The following is a 25,326-nucleotide window of genomic DNA, read 5'->3' as shown; positions in this document are numbered from 1 at the left end:
ATGTCCTTGCCAGCACCGCAGTGTTACCAGTTTCCTGTTGTCACTGAAATGACCACACATGATCAAAAACTGAGCAGCTTTAATGACACATGTGTATCATTGTAGGTTCCACAGGTCAGGAGGCTGGTTCGGGTCTCCCTGGGCTGAGATCAAGGTGTGGGCAGGCTGCCCCCTTTTCAGGAGGCTCTTGAGGGCCCATTTCCTGCTCCTTCAGAGTGTTGTCTGAATTCAGTTCCTCACTGTAGGACTGACGTCCCATTTTCCTGCTGGCTGGCATCTGAAGGCCATTCCCATCTCCCAGAGGGCCCTGCATTTCCCAGCTCAGGGACCCTCCCTCTGTCTTCAAAGTCAGCCATGGGGTTGAGCCCTCCCATTGCACCTCTCTGACCCAGTCAGGAGGTCTCTGTTCTAAAGATTTAATTAGACTGGACCCTCCCAGATAATCCAGGTCTGCACCCTTGATTACATCCACAAAGCCTCTTCTGTCATGTAAGGTACCACACACCCAGGTACCAAGGCCTAGGATATGGACATCCTCGGGAGCCATGTGTAGTCCCAGCTTTCCTTACTTATCTGCCCCATTTCCAGCTGAAGGCAGACATCACTCCCCACCCCTACTCCAGGTTTTCTGTCTCCTCTGAGTATAAACTGCACAGTGACCACAGAGCAACAACAGTAGACCTCAACCTGCCCAACAGGGCTCTTGCAAAGCTGTTCCTGCCAGGGGGCTAATCTGCACCCTGGCAACCAAGGCCTGCCTTGCCTCATGCAATGTTCTTGTCTGGGGCTATGTCCACGAACATACCCAGATGGCCCTAAAAACCTACTGCAAGCTTCATCAAGGGAGGGGGGTCTGACAGAAGACACAACCAGTCCTCTACCTACCTCTATACATGCCACAGGCAGGGATTCAGTGCAGATGAGACTGGGCAGTGAAGAGACTGGTCCCACAGGGACAGTGAGGCCACCCGTTCCCTGTCCCCAGCCCTGGGATTCTGGCCCTGCAGGGTCCTGGGTTTGCCACATGGCCTGTCTCCACCCCAGTGACCTCACCCTGGTATATTTAGAGCCCTGGGTCCTCACACACTCCTGAACCAGCAGTCCCTGCAGAGCGAGCCGGCAGCACAGAATGTCCTTGTCCTTGGGCAGACACTGTCCTGCTGCCAGACTGGGGGTGGTGGGGGTGGGGAGCAGAACACCTGAGCAACCCTGGGGGCTGGCAGCAAGCTGGCGCCATAGACCTCACAAAGCCGGAGACCCTCCTGGAAGTTGCACAAGGGTGGGGAGTGGGTAAGGCCTGCTTGGGTGTGTGTGCATAGAGACCTTCAGCTTCAAGGAGGCTCTCAGGCTCTTGGCCCAATGGGAAATGCTATGTCCTCTGCCTTCCTCTTTCTGCCCCTGCTGCCTGGATGTTCAGGACCGCCCTGGGGTCTCATCCTTCTGGATCTGCCCCCTTCTCCAGCCGCAATGGCAAGGTCACTGAGCATTGGCACCTGTCTGTCTGAAAATACACTCACTCAAGATCACAGCAGACACACTGCCATGCCTTGCGGGTGGGGAGGCCTCTGAGCCACTCCCAGGCGCTGCCCTCAAGGGGGACTTTGGGGAAGCTCAACAGGTCAGAAAGCCTAAGGGCCATGCACAGCCTTCTGCTGTCAAAAACAGCCTGGCACATCCGCGGCCCCTTCCTCCTTTGTATATCTCCCTTGGGATTCATTCCCAGTTTAAAATCAACCAAACCAAGCAAATGAACAAAAAACACCTCCCAAAACCATTTGCCAAAGGGCTTTCCCAAAGGAGGCAGAATTCACACAAGAGGGACAGCTGAATGCCTGCAGCATCTTCTCATTAGGGCTCCTTCAACAGATACAGATTAATTTTCATTTCCTTAATAATTAGTGAAGCCAAGTGTCACCTCCCCTTTCTACCAATACTGACTTCCTGTGTGAACTCACCATCCCAGCCCATTTATTTTTGTTATTTGAGTGGCCTCTCAATTGGAAGTAAATATCCCTCCAGGGTGGTAATGTCTGCTCCTGCACACTCGGATGCCTTAATGTCCTCAGGGAAGGCGCAAGGTGGCAAGGCGGGGGAAGGTGCCAGGAGCAGAGGTAGGCCACTCTGGAAGGGCAGGAGCAGGCAGGTGGGCAGGCAGCAGGGAGAGAGGAGCAGAGGCAGGGCGGGAAGTCAGCAGGCAGCCCTGGCTGTGGCCCAGGTGAGCACACAGTCACCTGCTGATGACAGGAGGACTGACTCCACTATCTATCACACCGAGGGCCTTCAGATCCTAGACTAGAGATTCGTGAGGGACATTCAGGTATCGATGGGAAAGTGAGCATCCATCTCAAGCAGAAAGAAGGTGAGGCACCCCAGTACCTCCATTAAATAAACAAAATAAACCTAATTACCTTGTCCCCAAAATAAATAAAGAACTAAAAGAAAGGTGAGGCAGCTGGTGTCTCCACATGGAACACACAGGCACCTCCTAAACTGGGCTCCTCCTGGCTGACCTCAGTAAGGGGAGAGGACCCTCACTGAACACATCCTCACTCACACTCGGGGACGCCCAGGGATATGTGCTTGGGGGGCAGGAGTGGAACGACACACTCCTCACCACTGACCCCGTTCCCAGGGTTCTTATGTGCCCTTCCCCCCACATGAGAACCAAGAGCAGGCACAAAGGAAGCAAAAAAGGCTCCGTTCCTAGAGAGCCCCTCAGCGTTCACTAACTCACTCCTCCAGACAGCCTACCCAATGACATTTGGGGTTCTGGACACACACAGGTGACGGGATTCTCCAAGGGAGAGGATGGCACCCCTCAGAAGCAGCTTGGGTAAGAGTCTGGACCATGTAATGTAGGGTGCCACCACTCCCACTCTTGCCCAAGGCTGGCGACATCCCTGTCCTTCCACATGAGGGGTCACACAGGAGCTATGAGGAATCCATGCAGAACCCCACAGCCCAGCTCGCTATGGGAACCCTTAAAGGTACACTGCTCATCCTCATCTTCTAACGACAAGATTTAGACTATTTACTGAAGAAATAATGTGCCCTGGAATCTGCTACAAAATAATCCACGTGCGTGTGTGGGTGGCAGGAGGGATGAGATGAAACAGTGCTGACTGGCAGTAAACTGGCATCTATCTACTGCGGGGGGGCTGGGGAGCATGGTTACACTAGTCTATCTTTGTTTCTGAAATTCACCACAAATCTAAAAGGTTACAAAATACACCCATTACCTAACATTCAGGTAGGAGATTTCACTGGATCTGGAATGAGAGAGCCCAAAGCCATGTGGAAGTGAAGTGAGCAAATACCTGTTTTCCAATTCCTCACCACAGCTTCCTGCTGCACCATCTGGCACCTGTGTGACACCGTCTCCTCCCCAACTCCTGGTTCAAACTACAGGGCACGTTCCATCTGGTGCGACCCTCAACCTTTGGAGCTTCTCATCAAGCCCCTGCAGGCTGCTGAGCTGCTGCTCAATAGATCAGGTGCAAAAACAGCCCGCTGGGGTGGAAAGAGGCCTGGGGTCTGTTCTCTGAGGTGGGTACCTGCCTCCCTGCCAAAGAGCCCACAGAGGGCGGAAGTGGAGCCGTGCACAGATTCCAAAGCTCCTTCAAGCAGGAAAGGCCAAACCTGCTCTCTGCCCCCCGCTAAGGAAAACACCACAGGGTCCAGGAGGGTGCCCACCCAGACATGTGCCAGCCCTTTGGAGAGCGCCCCGGAGGGAGGAATTGGCAAGAGGGGTCCCAGGTTTCTGACATGATGGCAGGCCCCAAGCCACAAAGCCCTCATCCGCCTGCAGACACCACTATATGTGCGCTCATGCGACGATGAGGTTAGAAGCAGGACAGAGGGCAGCCGGGGTCTGCTGGCATCTCAGAGGGGTGCCAGCCAGGCCACCCTGTTGGGGTAGGGCGAAAACATGGTAAAGAAACAACAGTAACCCAGGGAAGGTTACTGCTTCACAGCCGGCCCACCTCTAGTCAGCACAGCATCCTAGCTCCTGCCTAGCATGGCACATCTGTGATCTTCCATCCTACAGCCACAGCTGAGCTGCAGGACCCGGCCACTCAGAACCTTTCTTCCCAGGCCGCTCCCAAGGCCACCTGGCCACGCTGCCCCGTGTCAACCCTGAGATGCAGTCATTCCACTGGCTTCTCCAGAGTCCAGGAGGCTGTCTTCAGACAACTTGCCTATGCAGGCATGTGGAATCATCTTTAAAGCCAACCTCCCACTGGAAAAACTATCTTAACTGGCTCTCATCACATATCTGAAAGTTGTTCTATGAACTGGATCACTGGTCTGACCCTGGATCCGTGTGCAGAGGCAGGGCCAGCCCAGTCTCCTCCTCTCAGTAATTCAAGGGCTGCATAGGTAAACCCCAGGCTCTGAGTAATTACTGCCCTGTGGGGATTTCCAGCCTAGACGTGAAACAAGGAACTGAGACTTCTCTGGAGTCTACAAGGCCCCTCGCTCACTGCTCCCTTTTCTTCACGCATCAGAGGTTCCCACGTCACCCAAAATCCCAAATCTCTCGGTAATTAAGCCGGACCTGTGCAGCCCTGGTGACAAAGGGGAAACCCTGTACTCCCTGAGTCCGACCCAAGGGCATCAGCCAGGGTAGGCACAACCCAGCCTCACTCTCACAGGACCACCACTTGTTGGGCTCCCCAGAGGCAAAGCTCTCTAGCTTTTCATCCTTGCAATCCCACTTTACAGATAAGAAAGGAAGGTAATGGAGGTACAGCACTCACCATGCAGCTAGAAAGCAGAAGGCAGCAGAGCGTGGCTTTGTGATAGTCTGGCACAGGGTCTGCCCACCGCATACAGCCCAGCTAGTGCTTGACTAGGTGGGGTGAGGGAGGGAGGGCACCCAGACACCACCAGGCTGGTGATGCTGGTACCCCGCCCACATACTCTCCCCGACTGGCCATAGCAGGGAAATGCGAAGGTTACAAAGAGTTCCTGGAAGCCACACAGGGCCAGTGGCTTCATGCCCAGCAGCACCTATAGATGGTCTCCGAGCTGCCTCTGCCTTCCCCCCAGGGTACGCTAGAGCCAGGGAGATCCCACATCCACCCATGATAGCAGGGGCTTCAGTCCACCCGTAACACTTGCCCTAAGCTGCAGGCCACTTGGTAAACAAGGATGCACTGGAGCCTGCTCCCTGCCAAGCCCTGTGAAAGGCACCCACTGACCTACTGAGGATGGATTTGCCCCACCTGTCCAGCCAGTCCCCTGATCACACTGTGGCCCTGCATCTATTCAGCACAGCCCACACCAACTCCTTAGTGGGCTAAAAGCTGGTCAACAGTTCACTTTAAAGCCAATCATGTGGAAGTCACATCTTTTTTTTTTTTTATTTAAATGCAGGATAGTCTAGACTAGAATTTACAAAAACCACTTAGCTTAAAAGAGTTTGGAACTGTTCATCAGCAAGCAAGCTGTCCTTCCAAACCAAAACACGACACAGATGGCACCCAGAAGCAAGCAAACCTCCAGCCTTTCAACGTGCTGAGCATTGTAAGGCCATCCTTGGCTGAGTCACCGTGTCCTGCCAACCACACAGTGGGCGTCAGTCGTGTCTGCCGAGGGCATGCACACGGGTGAATGAAAGGGGCTTTGCCAGGCAAGTGTGTGTCTGTGATTTGGTTCCAGCCTATTTTCAGCCACAGCAAGTCCTCCTGCTTCTGATGAACTCTACACACATGTTCCCAGGTGGGTGCCGTTCTGTGACTCAAAATGCCTCTACCACAAGTCAGTGCAAGAGGTGGCACCCACATCCCCGAGGGAGCCTGGCAGAACCCGGCCCATGTCCCACCCTGTCTCCCTGAGCAAAGAAAAGTCAGTGTGCCTTAATCCAACCTCTCAGCTCTGGAAGATGCAGCCTCCTGACCCTGTTCTGCCTTGCCTGGTCCCACAGCCCAGCAGGATCAAGAAGAACATCCCTCAGGCAGATGCCACACCAGCGCTCGGCCTGGCAAAAGAGCCTTCCCCCACCAGGACCCCATAGGAGTCTCGCACCTACTGGGTTGAAGTCTCATTCACAGCTTCTCAGAGGAAGAATGACAGAGGGGCAGGGGCTGTGTCTCAGCTGCAGCCACCAAGCTCACCACTTGCTAAAGCACTTCCTCGCCAGTGGGGCCCATCTGCTCCCCGGGAGCGTCTACAGCTGAAGGGTGGCTACCGCCTGCGTGGCCCTGACTGCTGTACGCTGACAGCCTACAGAGCGCCCATGGCCAGAGCAGCCAATTGCAGCTGCAACTTGACCCAGGCAGCAGGCAGAGCACTGCCTGCACCCCACCAGCAGCCCAGGAAGAGGAGGCCCAGTGCCCAGGGCAGCAGCTGGAGCTCCCCATTAGCAAGTGAGCATGAGCAGCCACCATCCACGGGGCCTCTGCAAGAGAGGCCTGTAGAGGTGAGAGAGGCTTGCAGATGAAAAGGGGCAGAGAAGGGGGGAGGAAGGGGAGGGGAGGCAGCACTCCTCTCCAGTGCTGGCCCTCAAACTGTCTTTGTCCCAGCAGCAATTCCCGACAAAACTACAAACTTAAACTCTCCTGACCTCAGAATCAGGTCAGCATACAATTCTTGTTGTAATTCGGCCCTTTGTGAGAGCACGAGAGTTCTCAACATGTCATCTGGGAGTTGGTTCATTCCTACACTGATTCAACTGGAAAGTCAGAAAGCCAAGCGGAGGACTTTCTTTCTGCATCCGTGCTCCAGAAGGGTCCCATGGGCAATGCATCTGATGACAGCACGCCAGGTGGTGTTTCCTCCCTCCCAGCCTTGCACTAATGGGAACAGCCAGTTAGAAAACACAAGATGAAATACCCAACACCCATGGGAGGGGCACGCACGGTGCTCGACCCACACGCGGGCCGAATATGGGCAATTCAAACCAAGAGCGTGCCAGCTTTTTAGGAAGAGATGGGGCCAACCTCCAAGAGAATGCTGAGTGAAACAGCAAGGTGACAGCCGTGCACTTCCGCGTGCCAGTGAAAATGCCTGACACTGGGGCTGGAAAGAGAATCAGCTGGGTCAGTCGTGGTCTCCAGTGCTGGTCCAACTCAGACTCAAAGCTAATACCAGCCACCAACCTGAGCCCAGCTCTTCCTCTGTGAGCTGGGGAGCCTGGGCAGAGTGTTGGCAAAACCACAGATCATGTTTGTGGATCCCTGAATGGCACACTGACCACCATCCAGGGACACTGCCCACAGAGGCTGGGCCGGGTGGGCGCTGTGCACTCTCCTCCAGGCTGCTCTGTGGTTTCTAAGATCCCTTCAAGGCAGTGCAGTGCCACGAGTCTGCCAGTCCGCTCACCTGGACTGCTATGGGGTCCTGAGAACAGGCAACATCCTAGAATTCCCCTCAACAAGTCACCAAATGTTTTCTGAGCACCTGGAGGATGCAGGAAGGGCTGGATATGGCCCAGTCCTGAGGCACGGGATAGAACTGGCCAGAGGCAAAGACAGAAGCAACAGGTGAAACATTACAACTGAGGCTCAGCTGAGCGGCCAGGAGCACCAAAGTGGCAACCTCATGAAGGCACCTTCAGGACAAGAGAAAGACTATGGGGGAGAGAACCAAGGACATACCCCTTCTCAGGGGGGCTCAAGCCCAGAACTGGCCCCAGAACCCGAGGCTGCCAAGCCTCGATGGGTAAAAGTGACCACACCCACCAACACGTGGTAAGCAAAACGAGTGTGTTACAGACACGGGAATGGCACACAGGGTCCAGTTGCCCTCACTTTCCTGGGCACTCCACACAGGGTCACCAACATCTATCCTGAGCTGGGTGGACAAGAAAAGAGTAACAGGAGCTGCCAGAGGCTGGGTGGGGGCCACACCGGTTAAGTCATTCAGCAAGTTACAGAGTTAAGTACGGAGGAGCTCTTGTCCCCTTCCACAGAACAGGAAATCTGTGAGATCCACAAACTCCCCGGTCCCTAAAGGTGACTGAGGGTGGGTGTACCTGTCCTACATGACACAGAAGCCATCAGGCAGGACACGTGAACCCTGTATCACGTGCTCCAGGGCAGAAGGCACCAAAAAAGACTGTGCATAGAGGTGAGCAGATAGCTCTGAGCCCACCCACCCAGCCCACTCAGCTATTCCCTCAGCCACCAAGTGGGAAGATGACAGAAGCTTCCTACAGGCACACAGTAAGCGCTCAGGAAAGGAAAGCACTCAACTCACGGAGCCTGTTACGAGACTACACTTGGGAGGGGTCAGGTCCAAGGCCACCCCTTCTCCCACCTGCTGCCCCACAGCTCCTGGGCTCTGTGTGGAGCTTGAAAAACAGCAGTGGGCGTGGGGGACTTCTCAGTGGGCATTCCTACAACAGGGGCCACTATGGAGAGAACCAAGGACATTGTCATCCATGGGACAGGAAGAAAATCTGTGCACTGTGTCAAACATCATGTAAGATGGACATTCATACTCTATGACCCAACCATTCCACTCTGGGGTGGGGACCAAGAGCAACATGAGCATGCTGTGCCAAGAATAGTCAGGGCAGCCATATTCAGAACAGTCCCACCTGAAAACCACCAACATGGCCACCAACAGTGGAACAGATGACTAAATCGTGGTCTATCCATTCAACGTCAAATGAACACACTACTGCTACACACAACATCGAAAATAAATTTCAAAACAGGTCCCGGGAAAAGGCCAGACACAAAAGAATACATCCTGTATTGAATTGGAAGCTCAAAAGCAGACAAAACTTCTTGATGGTTGATCTGGGCGGGGGTTACTCAGATCTGTTCACTTAATAAACATTCACTAAGACATAAAACTTACGACCTGTGCATTTTTCTGGATATATGCTATATTTTAATAAAAAGTTGATTTTAGAGGCCATCCTATCCTAGAAGCAGATACCAGAGCTGCTGAGGTTGAAGAGGAGGGGGAGGTGTTGGCAAGCCAGCCCCTCAATCCCTGGTGGTGGCACAGATCCTCTGAGGATCCTGCAGAACAAGGTGTGAGAACCACCACACCAGGAGCCCAGGCTACCTCTGAGACACGCGGCGTGCACTACACTTCACAGCTCACAGAGCAAGGTGTCCACATGCTCTACCCTGGGCAGGGGCCAGTCTAGGGAGGATAACAGCGTCCTGAAGGTTCCACGGAAGAAGCATTGAGTAGGTGAATATCCCCAAGAAAGAGCAAGCTCTAAAGTTACTGGAGAGAGGCAGTCAGGTAGCACCCACTGCCTGGGCATCACGTGTCAGCACCCTGGATGTGTGGGCCTCTGTCTCCTACCACATCATGGTTCTCTCCTGAAACCACAGACCTCCCAAGTAGGTGCTATGCCATTTCTCCAAGGAGGAAGCCAGGGTGTCCGTTATACACCTGGGCACAGTTCCATTACTAACCCAACCTGCTAATCCTGTGTGGTTAGCCCATGACTGCCTTCATGCAACAGACCATTAGCAAGTTGTATTGATGAAGAGGGCAGAAATGGGCAGCTGGCTCAAGGGAGGGCAGTGGGGCAATTAGGATAGGAAAATTCTGCATGCCTTCACCAGGAATGAAGATAGCAAAAAAAGAGAGACTAGAAATTCAAGTAGGGGAGGAAAATAACACTAAAAAAATCAACATAACCTGCCATAGTAAGAGGCCAAAAATGAAAAGCCTCATGGTCATTTCAACAGATGTAGAAAAAACATTTTGACAAAATTGGACATCCATTCCTGATAAAAAACTCTCTGCAAACTGGGAACAGAAGAGAACCTTCTCAGGCTGATAATACCCACAACTAACAATATACTCGATGGTGAATGGCTGAATGTTTTCCCTCTAGGAGCAGGTACAAGACAAGGACGTGTGCTCACCACTGCTATTCAGTCTCATCAGGAGATTCTTGCTAGTACAAAAAAGCAAGAAAAAGAAACAGGGGAGGGTGAGGGGAGGAGAGGAGAAGAGAGAAGAGAAAGAAACATCCGGAAAGCGGGGAGTAAAGCTGTCTTTATTCACAAATAGAATAGTCTATATGGAAAATCTTACAGAACCTACAAAATAAGAGTAAGTGAGTTTAGCAAGCCTGCAGGATAAAAATCCAATATAAAATTCCACTGTATTTCTATATGCAAGCAACAAACATTCAGAAATTGAAATTTTAAAAGCCAATTCCATTCATAATAGCAATTAAAAAATTTGAAGAGCTCATGGATAAATGACAAAAGATGTGTTAAGACCTCAACACTGAAAAGAACAAAACATGGCTGAGAGAAATCAAAAGGGGCATCAACTAATGGAAAGGTACACCAAGTTAATGGATTGGAAGAGTCAATATTGTTAAGATATCAATTCTCCCCCAAACTGATCTATAGATTCAAAGCAATCCCAATTGAAATTTGAGCAGGGTCTTTGGGAGAAGTTGGCAAGTTGATTCTAAAATTCATATGGAAACACAAAGGTCCTAGAATAGCTAACAAACTTTGAAAAAAAAAAACTGGAAGACTCACATTATCGGATCTTAAGAATTATATAATCAAGACAATGTGGAATTGGAGCAAAGACAAACAGATCAATGGACAGAATAGACTCCATTAACAGACCCACACATTCATGGGCAGGTGATTCTTAACAACAGCAGTAAGGCAATTCAACAGTGAATGAATAATCTTTCAACAAACAGTGGTGGAATAATTGGATAGCCATACACAAAAAATGAGACAAAACAACAAACTCTTGATCTCTATTTCACAAGAAACAAAAATTAACACTAAATGGACCATAAACCTAAATATAAGAGTTAAAACTACAAAATGTCTATCTAGAAGAAAACACAGTAGGAAAATCTTAGTGACCTTGGGTTTAAAAGGCAAAGACTTTAGAAATATGACATGAAAAGCACAAAACACACAGAAAACAAACTGGATTTCATCAAAATTGAAAATACTTGCTCTTCAAAAGATAACACTGTTACGAAAATGAAAAGGCAAGCCACAAACTGGGGGGGGGGGGGAATACACACAAATCATATATCTAAGAAAGGACTTGTTTCTAGAACATACAAAAACCTCTTTCAACTTAATAATTAGGCAAAGAACCCAAGGGGGAAACAACGGGAAAATGATTTTAACAGACATTCAAATCTTTCACCAAATGAGAGATAGGCGTCGCAAATAAATACTTGAAGAGATGCTCAACATTATTAGTCATCAGGGAAATGCAAATTAAAACAACCATGAGATACCACTACATACCTATTAAAATAGCTAAAATTAAAAAGACTGACCATACCAAGTGCTGGCCAAGATGTGGAACAACTGAAACTCTTACACTGCTGGTAGGAGCATAAAATGGTATAATCACCATGGAAGACACTCTGGCAGATTATTAAACAACCCAAAAGTCCATCATGAATGGATAAATAAACCATAGTATATCCACAAAATGAAATATCACTCAGCAACAAAAATGAATGACATACACAACATGCATGAATCTCAAAATAAGTATGAATGAAAGAAGAGCTCAGACCAAAATAAAGCAAACAACAAAAAAGAGCACATACTCATGATTTCACAAAATTCTACAAAAGGCAAATTAATCTACAGTGACAGCAGATCAGCAGTTGCCTGGAATTAGGTATCAGATGCCCCACCTGGGCTCAGCTCTCTTTGGGGTGGAGGGTGGGGCAGAAAGTTCCTTCTCCCCTCAGTAAAATGAGGAGGGCTGTCATGCCTGGGCATCCCAGGGGCACCCTAAGGACTGTGTGACAAATGTGATACTAGTGTAATGCACTCCTCATAACAGACTGGGCTCCAGCGGGCACCAGTCAACATCAGCTTTTCTTTCTGGACAGTCTGTGCGCTCCCACAACGCTGGTGCCAACAACAGACTGTGCACCGGAACTGCGGGCTTGGGGAAGGTGACTCCTGGCTTAAGAGCCTCATCCCAGCCTTCAAGGAATGTGCTGTGGCTGGAGCTGGGTGACAGTGTCTTATAGGATGTGAAATGAAAGGCTCACTAGCCACCAAGGACTCAACTTCAGCCTGCCCATGGGGTTTTGTTATACTTCATCTGGAGACTCAGGAGAAGGAGCCAACTTTCCATGCTCACATAGGAAAGGCCAGTGGCCACAAACATCTGCAGAAAGTCTTAGGCAAACAGCAGTCTGTTCTCCCTTCAGTTGGTGTGAGTGATAACCTGTATCCTGACATGAAAATAGCCTCAGAGCATCTGATGACTTCTTTTCCCCCTCACTCTTCATGGTTTTCTCCAGTGGGCAGTAAGCTCCTGTGACTGAAATGTCTGAAATCCTGACTCCCCCTTGACAGCTGAGCTAGACCCTTACTAGTCTCAAGTGTGAATGAATGAATGAAGGATGGATAGATAAATGAAGTCCCATCTTACTGTCCTCAGCTGCTGGGCACCATGTTTACTCCAATATTACAAACATCTCAGGGGTCTCCCTCTGTAGCAAGTCAAGATCTGCAGTCACCAAGCTGGTACCTGAAGAGTAAACAAGCCTCATCCCATTTCCAGCTGTCCCTTGCACTGGCCAACACTCCCCCAAGGGTCTTGGGAACCAGGAGGTGACTCTCAGTGCTCCTTCACACCCTCCACAAAAAACAAGGCAAAAGGTACCATGGCTGGGCAGCTGGCAGATGGAAAGCTGAGGCTGGACCAGAAGGCTGTGGCCAGGGCAGCATGGGCTCTATTACTCCTCTAGGCAAACATGTTTGTTCAGCAGGGCACAATGGCTTTGGGGAGAGATTCCCATTTTCAGTGCAGTGGTCCTAGAAAGTTACCACAACCACAAATATTTTCTCCAAATTACCTTTGTGTCCACCCTGAAATGATTCCAAATGGTTACACAAGGAGGAGGAAGGAAAGCCAGGTGAGATTTTTGCAAAGCCAACATTAAACCAACGGGAGACCTAACATCACAATCCACTGTCCTAACTCAGTGACAGCATTAACTGCAAGGTAGCAGCACCGCCTGGCACGGCGGATGAGTGGAATGTACTAGATGAGGGCACAGGGGAGGACCACCATGGCTCCTGAGGCCACTTGCTACCCAAAGCCAAATCAACCACTTTTTCCCAACCTTCCCTGCTAGGGGCCTCGGGAAAGCCTGACTACCCAATAGCAGCCCCCCACTGGCTGGTGTGGACTCCCATCAGCACTTCCTGCCTCACTCCAAACCACCAGTATCCCACAGGGGAAGGGGCAGCAAAATCGACTCTTAGGATGAGAGCCTGGCCATGGCTAAATGTCGGAGGACAGCCCTGCAGAGACACATTGAGGTCTCAGTCATCAAATGTCCAAGACAAGGTGGGACCCCAGCTGAGTTCTGGGAGAAGCACCACAGCAGCTTTTCCTTGTTTTAAATGTACCAGGCAAAGAACACTGAGGAGCGCTGGGAACATAGAGGATTCTGCTTTTCACTCTATTTCCCTCAATGTATCATTTGCTAACATTACCTCCTCACTATTTTAAACCTATTTTTAAAAACTTTTAAAGTCTGTTTTTTCCCCTTTCATTGCCATACAGGTGAGTACCAAACACAGCTGACCATGGCAACTAAGCAAGGAAACAGAACTCAAGTTTTTTACTAAAACCTACATTAACAATATAAAGGAAATTAATAAGCTCTACCTGATCCCTACCTGTCACTGCACCAGAACTACTCTGCCCGGGCAACTTTTTACCAAAGACAAGAGCCTGTGAGCCCTGTGGTCTCATCTCTCGGATCCTGGCACCCCTCCACACCCTCATCTTCCTCCTCTGGGAGCTCTTCAAGGTACAACCCCAGACCCTTTTCTTCTCTTACCCTTCACCTCACTTCTCTACTGCCTGGGCAGTCCCACCTCAGGCAGCTCCATGTCTGCATCTGTGACCCAGGTGTCACCTGCGGACCCATCTGGCAGCACTTCTGCATCTCCAAGGCATCGGGGTTGTCTAAGGACCACCAGCTGACTCCATCCCTCCCTACTCTCAGAGGTGGGGCAGGACCCCCAGAGCGGACAAACCCCTTTTTCTCCCACCTCCAAATAAACTCCCACTCACACTAATCTCATTAGGTGTGTCCTCTTTGGACTCTGATTCCAACTTCCTGATACGGAAGGTGGACCTGAGCCCACCTCCTAGCCAACTTGTGACAGGCGTAGACTGACCACACCTGACCTAACGCAGTGCCGACCGGGCTCACTGACAGGGCCTGAGGCTTGATGGTGCCCAAGCTCCTCGCCCTAAATATCTGGAGTTCTCCTCTATCCACTTTGGTCTTTCCTCTCCTCTGAGAGCATCTTCTGGGCCACTACCTTTGTCACACATGTGTCCTCAAACCCCAACAGCCACAGGAGGCAGATACCAACATCATGGCTCAGGTCTGACCCCAGAGGCCAAGCTCTGCAGCATCATCTCCCCTGAGCCTCTTGAGCCCCTACCAGCCTGGGCCATGGAAATGTTTCTCTGGGTCACTTTCTTCCTCTTGTTCAGAGCCTGCAACAATTACGTAGTTGAAACTGCATCACAGACACTGTTTTCTTTTTTCACTAAACACTTCTTCCTGTTGCTACATAATCTTCATAATGATCTTGTTTAACAGCTAAATGTCCCATTAACGCGTCATAATTTCCTTGACCTTCCCCAACTGCTGGGCATCCCACTTCCTTCCGGGTTCTCTTACTGCAACCAGTGTTGCAACGATCATCTTCAAACGTACAGCTTCCTTCTCTCATTTTTTCCTCAGAAATAAATTCCCAGGTGTTAAACTCTGACCTAAAGGTCCAAATACTTTTATGATAACTGGTTCTGCCTCAGCTGTTTTTCACCCCCATCTTGCACAATGCAATGATCCCACTAGGAAGGAAGCAAGTGAAATCTGTTGTCCCCACAGTGGGTCCCAGAGAGGCGGGCCCACCTGTCTGGCAAACTGCACTCAGGTGTCAGGGCTGTTATTCTGCCCTTGTCTTCTATCCTTTGAGTCTGCCAGCAGGGAAGGGAGAGAGGACCCAGAGAACACAAGCCTCTAGGACCAGGACTGAGGCCACACTGCCCACAACTGCTGACCACAGCCTTGGCCTTCGTGAGCAGGTGTGGGCTGCCTCCTTGCAAAGACAGGAGAGAAGAACTGGGCCCCTGACCCCTGGCTCTAACGCAGAGGCTTCTGGGAAGATAGGTGAGTATTAATTCAACTGTCACTCTACCTGAGGAGGGCTCTAACACCTCTGCAGGGACATGATGGCAAAGGACTGGGAGCGTTTCTGGGAATCCAGGCAGCCAGCAGGCTTGAAGCAGGAGTGGCAAGAGCAGATCTAGCCCCTCTTCCACATCACTCTCTTTCACCCCTCCAAAAAGAAACAGGGGCGCCAGGAGCTAGGGTGGGGTTTCTGGAGACTCCTCCGGGTGTCTCAAGCAAAGTGAGGCAATGGATGGGGCTCCAGGGCTTGATGTCCATTCCTATCTGTCCTGCCTGTCAGCCCACGGCCCTTGCCACGGGATGTAAGGAGGTAAAAGGGGACTTGGAGGCGAGAAGGGAGAGGCAGTATGAGTTCGGGGCTGGGAACTCAGAATCCCCTTTAACCCAGAGCTCTGGGTAGGCTGACCACTGAGCACTGGGTGCAGGGGGAACCTGGCCTCTCCTCTTCAGCTATACCAGCAACCTCCCCCAACCTGGGCCCCCTAACTACATGCCTGCTAACAACACCCAAAGGGGGCCCTGTGTCTGAGTGTCTAACCAAGAGTCTGAGAGACACACACAGTCTCTTTCTTTCCCTTTTTACAGGGAGGAAGGTAAGGCACAGAGAGGTCATCTAATCTGCTGAGATCACACAGCTGAAGTTGGGGCCTAGGCGGCCTGGCTCTGAAGCACTGGCTCTTCACCACACACTTGGCTACCTCTCACAAAAATACACAGATAAAGCACAGACATGGCCTTGAAGGCGCTCTCGGCCTGGCTGGACAGGCAGACCCATGATTAGGAAACTTCAAACAGCGTGAGCAGGCAGGGCTGTGGGAGGTTCAGAGCACTCTGGGGCCTCTAAGAAGGGGGATGAAGGGCATTTCTGAGGAGGCCTAAAGGGTACGCAGGACCTGCAGGCCAGACCAGTGACGACACACCAGGCTGGGGGCAGAGCAGGAGCAAAGGGCCAGGGGCAGAGAGCAGCACGGCGAGTGCAAAGAACACTAGACTGGGGGGGAGGAGGAAACGGGAAGGCCACATTAATGGGTGTAGTGCCATGCTCAGAGTAGGGAATGACACGGTCAGATGCAGAGAGTGACATGGTCAGGTTGCAGTTTTAAATAGCTGGCTCCTGCTGCCTGGTGGAGGACTATGGGCTAAGGCAGGGAGGCAAAGCTGCAGATGCAGACCAGCCTCAGGGAGCGAGATGGCAAGGAGCAGGATGGGGTGAGTGTGAAATGGGGGGGGGAGTACACGAACACAGGGAGGACTCAGGGTGGCAGGCCATGGAGACCACCACATGGGGCTGGTGGGAATGGAGGGCTGTGTGCACACGGGGAGTCCGGGGGACGGAAAAGCCAATGGACAGGAGGGAGGATGAACCCTGGGGACGAGGATAACAGCACCACCCTCCCAGGGTGAGAGAACCAAGACTGACACCAGACACCTACGAGCAGCCGGTGGGGGTCGCTAATGGTGGAGTGACTGGAGATGGCGGCCCCTAAGTAGGGGGGAGGATTAGGAGCTTCTTAGGCGACGGAAATATTCTACACCTTGACTGCAGTAGTTATACAGGTGTATGAATTCATCAAAACTTGTATCAAAATGAAGTATAGAGTTCAATAAAAAGACAAATGTGAAAGCACTCTGTTACCAATACGGCACTATGCAGACAGCAGTTATTCATTTAAGGAGGGATGGCAATATGAAAACAAACATACATATGTATACGTATGACTGAAACATTATGCTGTACACCAGAAAGTGACACATTGTAACTGACTATACTTCAATTAAAAGAACAAAGGAGGGATCTCCACTGTAAAGTGTATGCCTGAAATAGGTGCATTTTACTATATATAAGCTCTACCTCAACAAAGGTCACTTTTAAATGAGGTGGAGGCAAAACAAGGAACACTGGAGGAAAGCCCTTAAATGTTAGAAACACAGACTCTAAGGCACCAGCGTGGGCAGGGCATCGACAAGGCCATGGGGTCTTCAGATTGAGATGCGGGCTGAAGGCCCTGATGACCAGGTGATTGAGAAAGCACAAAGAAAGGAAGAATGGATGCAAAACAGAGAGATCCAGGAGCCTATCTGTCTCCAAGGGGAGGAGGTGCAGGAAATTCCACCAGCCTTCACTGGCACCCACCTGCAGCTGCCCTTACCCAGTGAGAGCAGCAGTAGAGGGGACCAGCACAGGGCACCCTGCCAAGAGACGACACCTCCAAGTGCCGAGGCCAGGAGCAGAGTCTCCACACTGACACCAGGAAGGAGGGGAGAGGCTCAGATGAATGATGGGTGGGGAGGCACTGGCGGGCTGAAGGCAGGAGAGAAGGGAGCAGGTAGAAGATGCCAAGGGAGAAGGGCACCAGGAGGATCCCACAGTGCCAGGAGGGAAGGTGTGAAGAGGCTAAAGGGCTCATCCTGCAAATGAAGTCCCTCAGAGAGGAAAGGCTGAAGGCTGCACGGAGCCCTCAGTAACAAAGCACCTTTTCACATCTGTCTTCTCATCAAACTCTCAGCAAACCTGTCATTCAGTCAGGCCAGCTTTCCTCTGTCACCTGCCTGGCACACATAATTCTTCAGTTCCGCCTCCATGCAAGGGGATGGGCTTCGGATCATCAGCCCACCAGGTAGCATGACAGAGTGAACCACGGTTCCACCTCACCCTAAAATGACCGGAATCCACACTCTTGGGCCCGCTGCATCAGAAGACTGCAGTGGGTCGGCCTCTCTGGGACTATTTCCCTGCTCCTTACAAGATCAGTGATGTGTGGCTTTTGGTCTGGATCCTTCCCAAAAGTGCAAACACCTTCATCTAATTGGGAATGAAACAAACTTGCCCGCTCAGCCAGTCCTTCCATCTCATGGACTGAACAGCCTGACTCTCAGTAAAGCAGCAATGTTGGGCCCCATGGCTGGCAGGGGAGAGACCACTGAACCTCTCTGAAGACTGCCTGGCCCCCTAAATGAGGCCCACATGGTCGGCAGTCTCACAATGCAATCCATGTGGGTTTCATTCTTTCTTTTTGTGTGTGTGAGGGGGGAGAGGGGAAGAGCAAATATGGCATTATCCTTGCTGAAACCTAGAACAATTTTTCTAGCCCAGTGGTGAGATTATCAAGAGCGACTCAGATCTGTGAGGAAAATGCAGCCAGAAGATGAAACTGTTGTTTCTAAGGAGAAGGGTGCTCTGCACACACGAGAAGAATGGTTGTCTCCAACAACTGGGAACCTTGGACGTGGGAGCCAAAACCATTCAGACTGAACACTGTAACTGCTGCAGCCAGCAGAGGAAAGACACTGGAGTTCACTCAGCAACTATTTATTCACCAGGAAAATAAAAACGTGTATGTACTGAGGAGGAATTCAGGGAGTAGAGGGAGTTCGTGGGACTTACATTCATGTCAGGGGAAGAGGGTTAACAGACAAGCAAACAGGACAAGGTGACTGTCCTGAAAGCTATGAAGAAAATAAAGTGTGACATGCTAGAGGAAGGCTTCTTCCTGAACCCTGGGCCAGGAGAGGTGGTTACCTCATCCTGAAGCCCCAGAGAGAACCAGGCGCAGCAAAGGACCTGGAGCAGAAAGCTGGCCCTACCCCACCTTCAGGACAGCAGGTTCATTGGGCACCCACAAGGGGCTCCATGCATGGACCCCGAGACACACAAACCAAGAGAACCATCCCAGCAGCCAGCTGCAAAGGCACCGATGCCATCTTAGACAAGGAGCCTGTGGCCTGCAGCCCAGATCCAAGCAGGATACCCAGGAGTATGCTGGAGCCAGCTCACACTAGCCCAGGAGAGCCTGTGGTGACACTTTCAGGAATCCTGGGAGCCAGTTTAAACAGCCATTGTTAAAAATGCAGCGATAAGGGAGTGGCTGGTACTGACCAGCTGAAGGCTGTTTTGGGCAGCTAGTTATCTCCTGCCTAGCAGCATTCTAAATTTTTTAGAAAAGTCATATATCTGAATTTTTATAGGAAACCTTCATTTGTAGTCTTTATGGCTAATTAAAGTTTTAATAATACTGTACTAGGAAATGCCACAAACCCTTGAGCTCCACCCATCTCGCAGATCACCACTATGCTCAGTATCAGGTACACGGTGGACACTAGTAGCAATAAAACTGCACAAGCAGGCCCGTGTGTCCGGAGCTGTTCTAGATGCTTGAAGTGTATTAACTAATTTAATCCTCACAACAACTTTGGAAGACAGTTATTATTACTATCCCTCATTTCCTGTATAAGGGCAGTGAAACACCAAGATGTTAGGTAACTCGCCCAAGGCCACACAGATAGCAAGTCACACCAGGATCATGTCCGGCAGTCTGGCTCCAGAGTTGGTGCCTGTAAACTTTGGGTTCTAGTTCCTGAAAACAAAGGTGCCGATAAGCATAAGCAGACATAGTGTCTAAGGAGTAGAAATGAGTTAGATTTCATCTGACAAAGATTCTGGTTGAAATAAATATCACTTGAGATGTTCTTCTGAGCAGCGAGGATGGACACCTCCTACTGTCATATTCCTGATGTCTGGGGTGACCACTGTCCTAGTTAACTTGGCGTCATATCTGTTTAAGCGTGTGTCCTGGATTTTACATCTTTATAACAAAGTTTAAGAATTTTATGAAAAATATTCCTTAAATGGAATTTTTATTGCTTTTTAATAAATCATTTGTGGTCAAAAAAGCTTTTAACGTAGTTTATATTTAGCACTCCCTTTTACTTCTCAAGAGGTTCCTTCATCTAGATAGTTTTGTTTGCTTTTTATTAAAGTTGATTTACAATGTTGTGTTAGTTTCAGGTGTACAGCAAAGTGATTCAGTTATATATACATATATTCTTTTTCAGATACTTTTCCATTATAGGTTATTACAAGATACTGAAGATAGTTCCCTGGCTATACAGTAGGTCCTTGATGTTTACCTATTTTATACATAGTAGTGTGTATGTTAATCCCAAACTCCTAACTTATCCCTTCTGCTCCACTTTCCCCTTTGGTAACCATTTGCTTTCTATGTCTGTATTTCTATTCCGTAAATAAGTTCATTTGTATCATTTTCTGGATTCCACATATAAGTGATATCATGTTATCTGTCTTACTTCACTTAGTATAATCTCTAGGCCCATCCATGTTACTAAAAATGGCACTTCATTCTCTTTTATGACTGAGTAATAGTTCATTGCATTTATACATACCACACTCTAACCATTCACTTGTCAGTGGAGCAGCTTAAGTTGCTTCCTGTCTTGACTATTCTAAATAGTGCTGTTATGAACAGTGAGGTGCATTTTTTTTCTAGAGTTTTCATCTTTTCCAGATATATGTCCAGAAGTGGGATTGCTGAATCATATGGTAACTTTTAGCTTTTTAAGGAACCTCCATAGTGGGTGCAGCAGTTTACATTCCCGCCAACAGTGTAGGAGGGTTCCTTTTTCTCCACATCCTCTCTAGCATTTATTATTTGTAGATTTTTGATGATGGCCATTCTGTCTGGTGTGAGGTGATACCTCATGGTAGTTTTGATTTACGTTTCTCTAATAATTAGCAATACTGAGCATCTTTTCATGTGCCTGTTGGCCATCTGTATATCTTCTTTGGAGAAATGTCTATGTAAGTCTTCTGCCCATTTTTTGATTGGGTTGTTGGTTTTTTCACTATTGAGTTGTATGAACTGTTTGTATATTTTGGAAATTAAGTCCTTGTTGGTTGCATCATTGGCAAATATTTTCTCTCATTCCATAGGTTGTCTTTTTGTTTTGTTTATGATTTTCTTTGCTGTGCAGAAGCTTATAAATTTGATTAGGTCTCACTTGTTTATTTTTGCTTTTATTTCTATTGCCTTGGGAGTCTGACCTAAGAAAACATTGCCACGATTTATGTCAGAGAACGTTTTGCCTATATTCTCTCCTATGAGTTTATGGTATCACGTCTTATACTTAAGTCTTTAAGGCATTTTGAGTTTATTTTTGTGTATGGTATGAGGGAGTGTTCTAATTTAATTGATTTACATGCAGTTGTCCAGCTTTCCCAATACCACTTGCTAAAGAAACTGTCTTTTCTGCATTGTATATTCTTGCCTACTTTGTCAAAAATTAATTAGCTGTAGGTGTGTGAGTTCATTTCTGGGCTCTCTATTCTATTAGATTGATCCATATGTCTGTTTTTGTGCCAATACCACACTATTTTGATTACTGTAGCTCTGTAGTATTGTCTGAAGTCTGGGGGCTTTGCTCTTTTCCCTCAGTATTGCTTTGGGAATTCTGGGTCTTTTGTGGCTCCATATAAATTTTAGGATTATTTGTTCTAGTTCTGTTAAAAATGTCATGGGTTTTGACAGGAATTGCATTAAATCTGTAGATTGCTTTGGGTAGTATGGCCATTTTTAACAATATTAATTCTTCCAATCCAAGAGCACAGGATATCTTTCCATTTCTTTGAATCATCTTCAATAGATGGTTTTTATGGTCACCCTCCCAGTGCCCAGCAAACTGTCTGGTACATAGCAGACACTCAGCTACTGTTTGAACTTGTCCCAAGTGTTAATTAAAATTCAAGTATCTGTTAATTTCATTGGAAAAGTGTTGCATTAAGATGAAATAATGTCCTATGAGTTGCTTTTGTACCATGTTGTTGAGTGTTTGATAAGAGCATTGCTGGTTTGGGCTTCTGGGTATTTTAGAAAAAGGAGAACAAATACACTGTAAAAAAAAATTTAACTTAAAAAAATGCAATGATAGAAATTATATACAATGAGTTACATCTGAAAACAAAGGTGATGAAATACTCAAAACTCATCACTTATTTATTTTCCCACATTTACTATTATCTAGGTTTTTGAGTTTATTCATGACTATGATATCTGCATGTGAAAATGGTATGCTACTGAGACATGTCTTCTCAAGGCCTCATCACGTTAGTAGCTTGAAATCAGCCATACTGGAATGATTTATACCATGGAAACTGGCAGACACTATAAATCAGGGCTTGATTTATTGTCAAGTTAGTGTGCTTATAGACTCCTAGGCTGTATCCAGCCCAATGCCTATTTCTGTAAAGCATTTTACAATTTCATTGTATATATATTTTTTATTGAGATGAAATTTCACCTAACATAAAATCAACCATGTAAATAAAGTTTTACTGGAACACAGCCACGTTCATTTGTTTACAAATTGTCTATGGGGCTGTTTCTATGCTATGCATAAAGGCAGAGTTGTGACAGACACTGTATGGTCTACAAAGCTGAAAATATTTACTATCTGGTCCTTTACAGATATAGTTCACCAACCCCTGGGGTTTAGACGTGAGAAAATGTTAACCATGCAGATTAAATTTAAAAGTGTGTCGTGCCTGTAGCCGTTACATTAGGAATAGCACAAACCTCACTGAGGAAATATTCTTCCAGTATTTGAAAACTATTATCTGTTTCATCAAAGACATCACTTCACTTACTAACATAAAAATATCAATTAAGATTCAAGTCCGAACTACACTCATAAGTTGACCATAGACACAAAAGCTCAGCAAAAATAAGGAAAGCAGTCTGTGGGAAACAACTGGCTACATGGAATTGACAATAAGTGTCATGTTTCATTATTATTTGCAAATTGTCAGTTACCTATCCTTTTTATCAGTAGAATTTATGAATTATGTATGTATGTATGTATGTATATGCAATACTTTTTTTTTCCTGGAGAGCCAGCCAGCTGTCAAACATTTACTGGCATACCACACAGAGCAAATTAGAGTTCTTCATTACTTCAAAGTGTTTGAAATAAAGTTTGAATGAAACTAAAATCCATTTGCATTACTGTAATTCAGCATTATATATAAATGAAAAGAAGGAAGAACCTGGATTCTTTAGATACCAACTCTTATAAATTACTGTTTACTAAAAAATGCTTCTAAGGTTTATCATCTCCGCATGCAAACAGAATTTCTCCATTGTGATTATCAAAGTTAAGCAAAAAAAAAAAAAAAAAAAAAACCTAAAAAAACCAAACCTAATATATAAAAGTTATGTTCAGGGACACGGTGCTCCCTTTCATAAAAATCAATAATGTTATTTGGAAAGTCAATAGAAGTTCAATATTTAATACATTTCCTAACCCTTTATACTTCATTTTTCTTATAACTATACTGAAGAAATGTATTGCTCGTTCATCTTCCCCTCCTAGTTTCCCAGTGCACTGCCTGGACACCATATATACTATGTGTGCTGTGAACTGAAAGAGTCTGGAGGCAGTGACAGCAGCGAGGGGATGGGCTCTTTACAATGGGTGGCCAAGAGAAGCCTGAAAGAGTCTGAGGTCACGGATCTAGGGAGGAGAACTGGACAGTCATGAATGAGGGAGAGGGAAGTATAAATTGAAATGAGAAAGGAAAGAAGGGTCCAAGCCATATAGCACCAGTATACCATGACAATAAGCAGGGGAATGTCTATTCCAAGCGTATAGGATCTTAAGCGACAAAGTAGTGATCTGACATTGGTTTGGAAGGGGTAAGACGGAAGGTTTCCAAGAGGGCAATGGCCAGCCTTGGAAAAGAGATGGAGAAAAGAGGATGAATGAAGAATATACATTTTGGCAGGAGAGCGACTAGGACTTACAGACAGACTGGGCATAGTAAGAAGGAGTAAAGCAGGAAGCACGCTGACTCTGGGACTTTAACAAAGCCACAGTCACGGCTCCACTGACTGCGATGAAGAGAACTTGAGAGTCCACACACAACCTCTCTGCCCTGGTGGCTGGACCGCAGTCCTCTGAGCGCAAGAAGAACACAATTGGTGGACTTGACTGGGGTAAACAGTTGCTCTGACCTTCCCGGAAGGGCATGGGAGAGGAAAGCAGCCTCTCCTCTCCACTCCACTGGCTGCAGTACACGGAAGCCCTGCAATCCACTCCACAACTGATTGCTCTCAACAGTTCTCAAGTGCTCTTCAGACTAAAGCAGCCTACTTTTATTTTCACTTTTTAAAACTGCTTAATTGAAAAGACAATGGAGCATAAGAAAAACAAAAACAAAAACTGTTCCTACTGCCCCAATACAAGTGCTTGCCATTTTACCCAAAGCTCTAGTTTCTGCGCCTTTCCTAGTTGTGCTGGGCTGACAGAAATGCTCCTTTTCTTCATAATGGCAAAGCTTGTCCGTTTTTCTGCAGAGCTTTCAGGATCTTTCTTTACGGCTCTATGCTGTTTGACTCTGGATGCACCATGTGTCCTAAGCCTCTCTCATGCCATTTAATTAATGATATTAACAAGTATTATTACATAGGTATATCCATTAAATTGTTATTAAAAATCATCATACATATGTAAATAAATTTCCAAGAGCAAAATGACAAGATCAAAGGATATGACCATGGCTACACCTCCTGCCACATAAATACTTTCCAAATGGGTGAAGTATGAAGTTGCTCCTGGGTCCTGCCAGCAGCCTGGAGTGGGCTGAGGGGGCTGGGGTGGGAGATAGGCTAGGAGATAAAAACAGCCACAGGATGGTTTAATGCCCAGTCTTGATTACCCACCAATGCCATTCTTCCCACATGTTTGAGTACAAGGTGTACTTCTGATTATTAATCATGTCAACATTTCTTTGTCCAGTAATGTCTCTGAGATCTTTTAATTGCTTGTTCTGAGTAAGTTCTCCATACTGAAAGGATACTGTTTCCTACAGGTGATTTTGCACACACACAAATGTGTATCCGGATCCCCCCTCTCCCGTCTGCAATGGCAATACAGAGGGATCTGGAAAAGTTCAGGCAGGTTATAAACCCAATTGGCAGTTCCAACCCAAGCACCTTTTCCAAAGAAGCCTTTCCTTCTACAAGTCAGGGATTTTGTTCCACAATCAATTTTTTCCTGCTTCCCCCTCAGGGAGCTTTTAGAAATGTGCAAAATTATGCAATGTTGTCTGGTAACTGCTCACACTAAAAGGAAGACTATCTTTGAGAAAGAATAGCATCTGTGAAAACCGAAGTTAAATATCTACAAACTCATCCAGGGGAAGAACCGCTCCCACCCCACCCCCAAGAAAACTAGGGAGGGGACTTTATGTGTTCAGTGTCTACTGTGTACCCAGCAATTTCCCCTCAGGCTTTACTTACCCTTTGGTAGGGTAAGGCTTATCCTCACTTTATAGACGACAGGAAACTTGACAGACTGACAGCAAT

General features: G+C 47.9%; 1 protein-coding gene across 2 annotated transcripts in view; it reads right to left on the bottom strand.

Annotated features, from left to right (window-relative positions):
* Positions 1-25,326, bottom strand: part of MED26 (mediator complex subunit 26) — a 44,264-nt gene that overhangs the window by 5,361 nt on the left and 13,577 nt on the right. The window contains exon 1 of one of the 2 annotated variants that reach the window (XM_010972102.3): positions 886-7,428. The exons of the other annotated variant lie outside the window; for it this stretch is intronic. Coding sequence (XP_010970404.2) covers positions 886-1,026 — 141 coding nt within the window. The 5' untranslated portion in view covers positions 1,027-7,428. Of the gene's footprint in view, positions 1-885; positions 7,429-25,326 lie in introns of those variants that run through there. 2 annotated transcript variants of the gene reach the window in all.

Source organism: Camelus bactrianus, chromosome 22 (genome assembly GCF_048773025.1).
Source record: "Camelus bactrianus isolate YW-2024 breed Bactrian camel chromosome 22, ASM4877302v1, whole genome shotgun sequence".
Lineage (NCBI taxonomy): Eukaryota > Metazoa > Chordata > Mammalia > Artiodactyla > Camelidae > Camelus > Camelus bactrianus.
The sequence above is the reverse complement of the archived record's forward strand: the minus strand, read 5'-3'. Positions and strand labels throughout refer to the sequence as shown.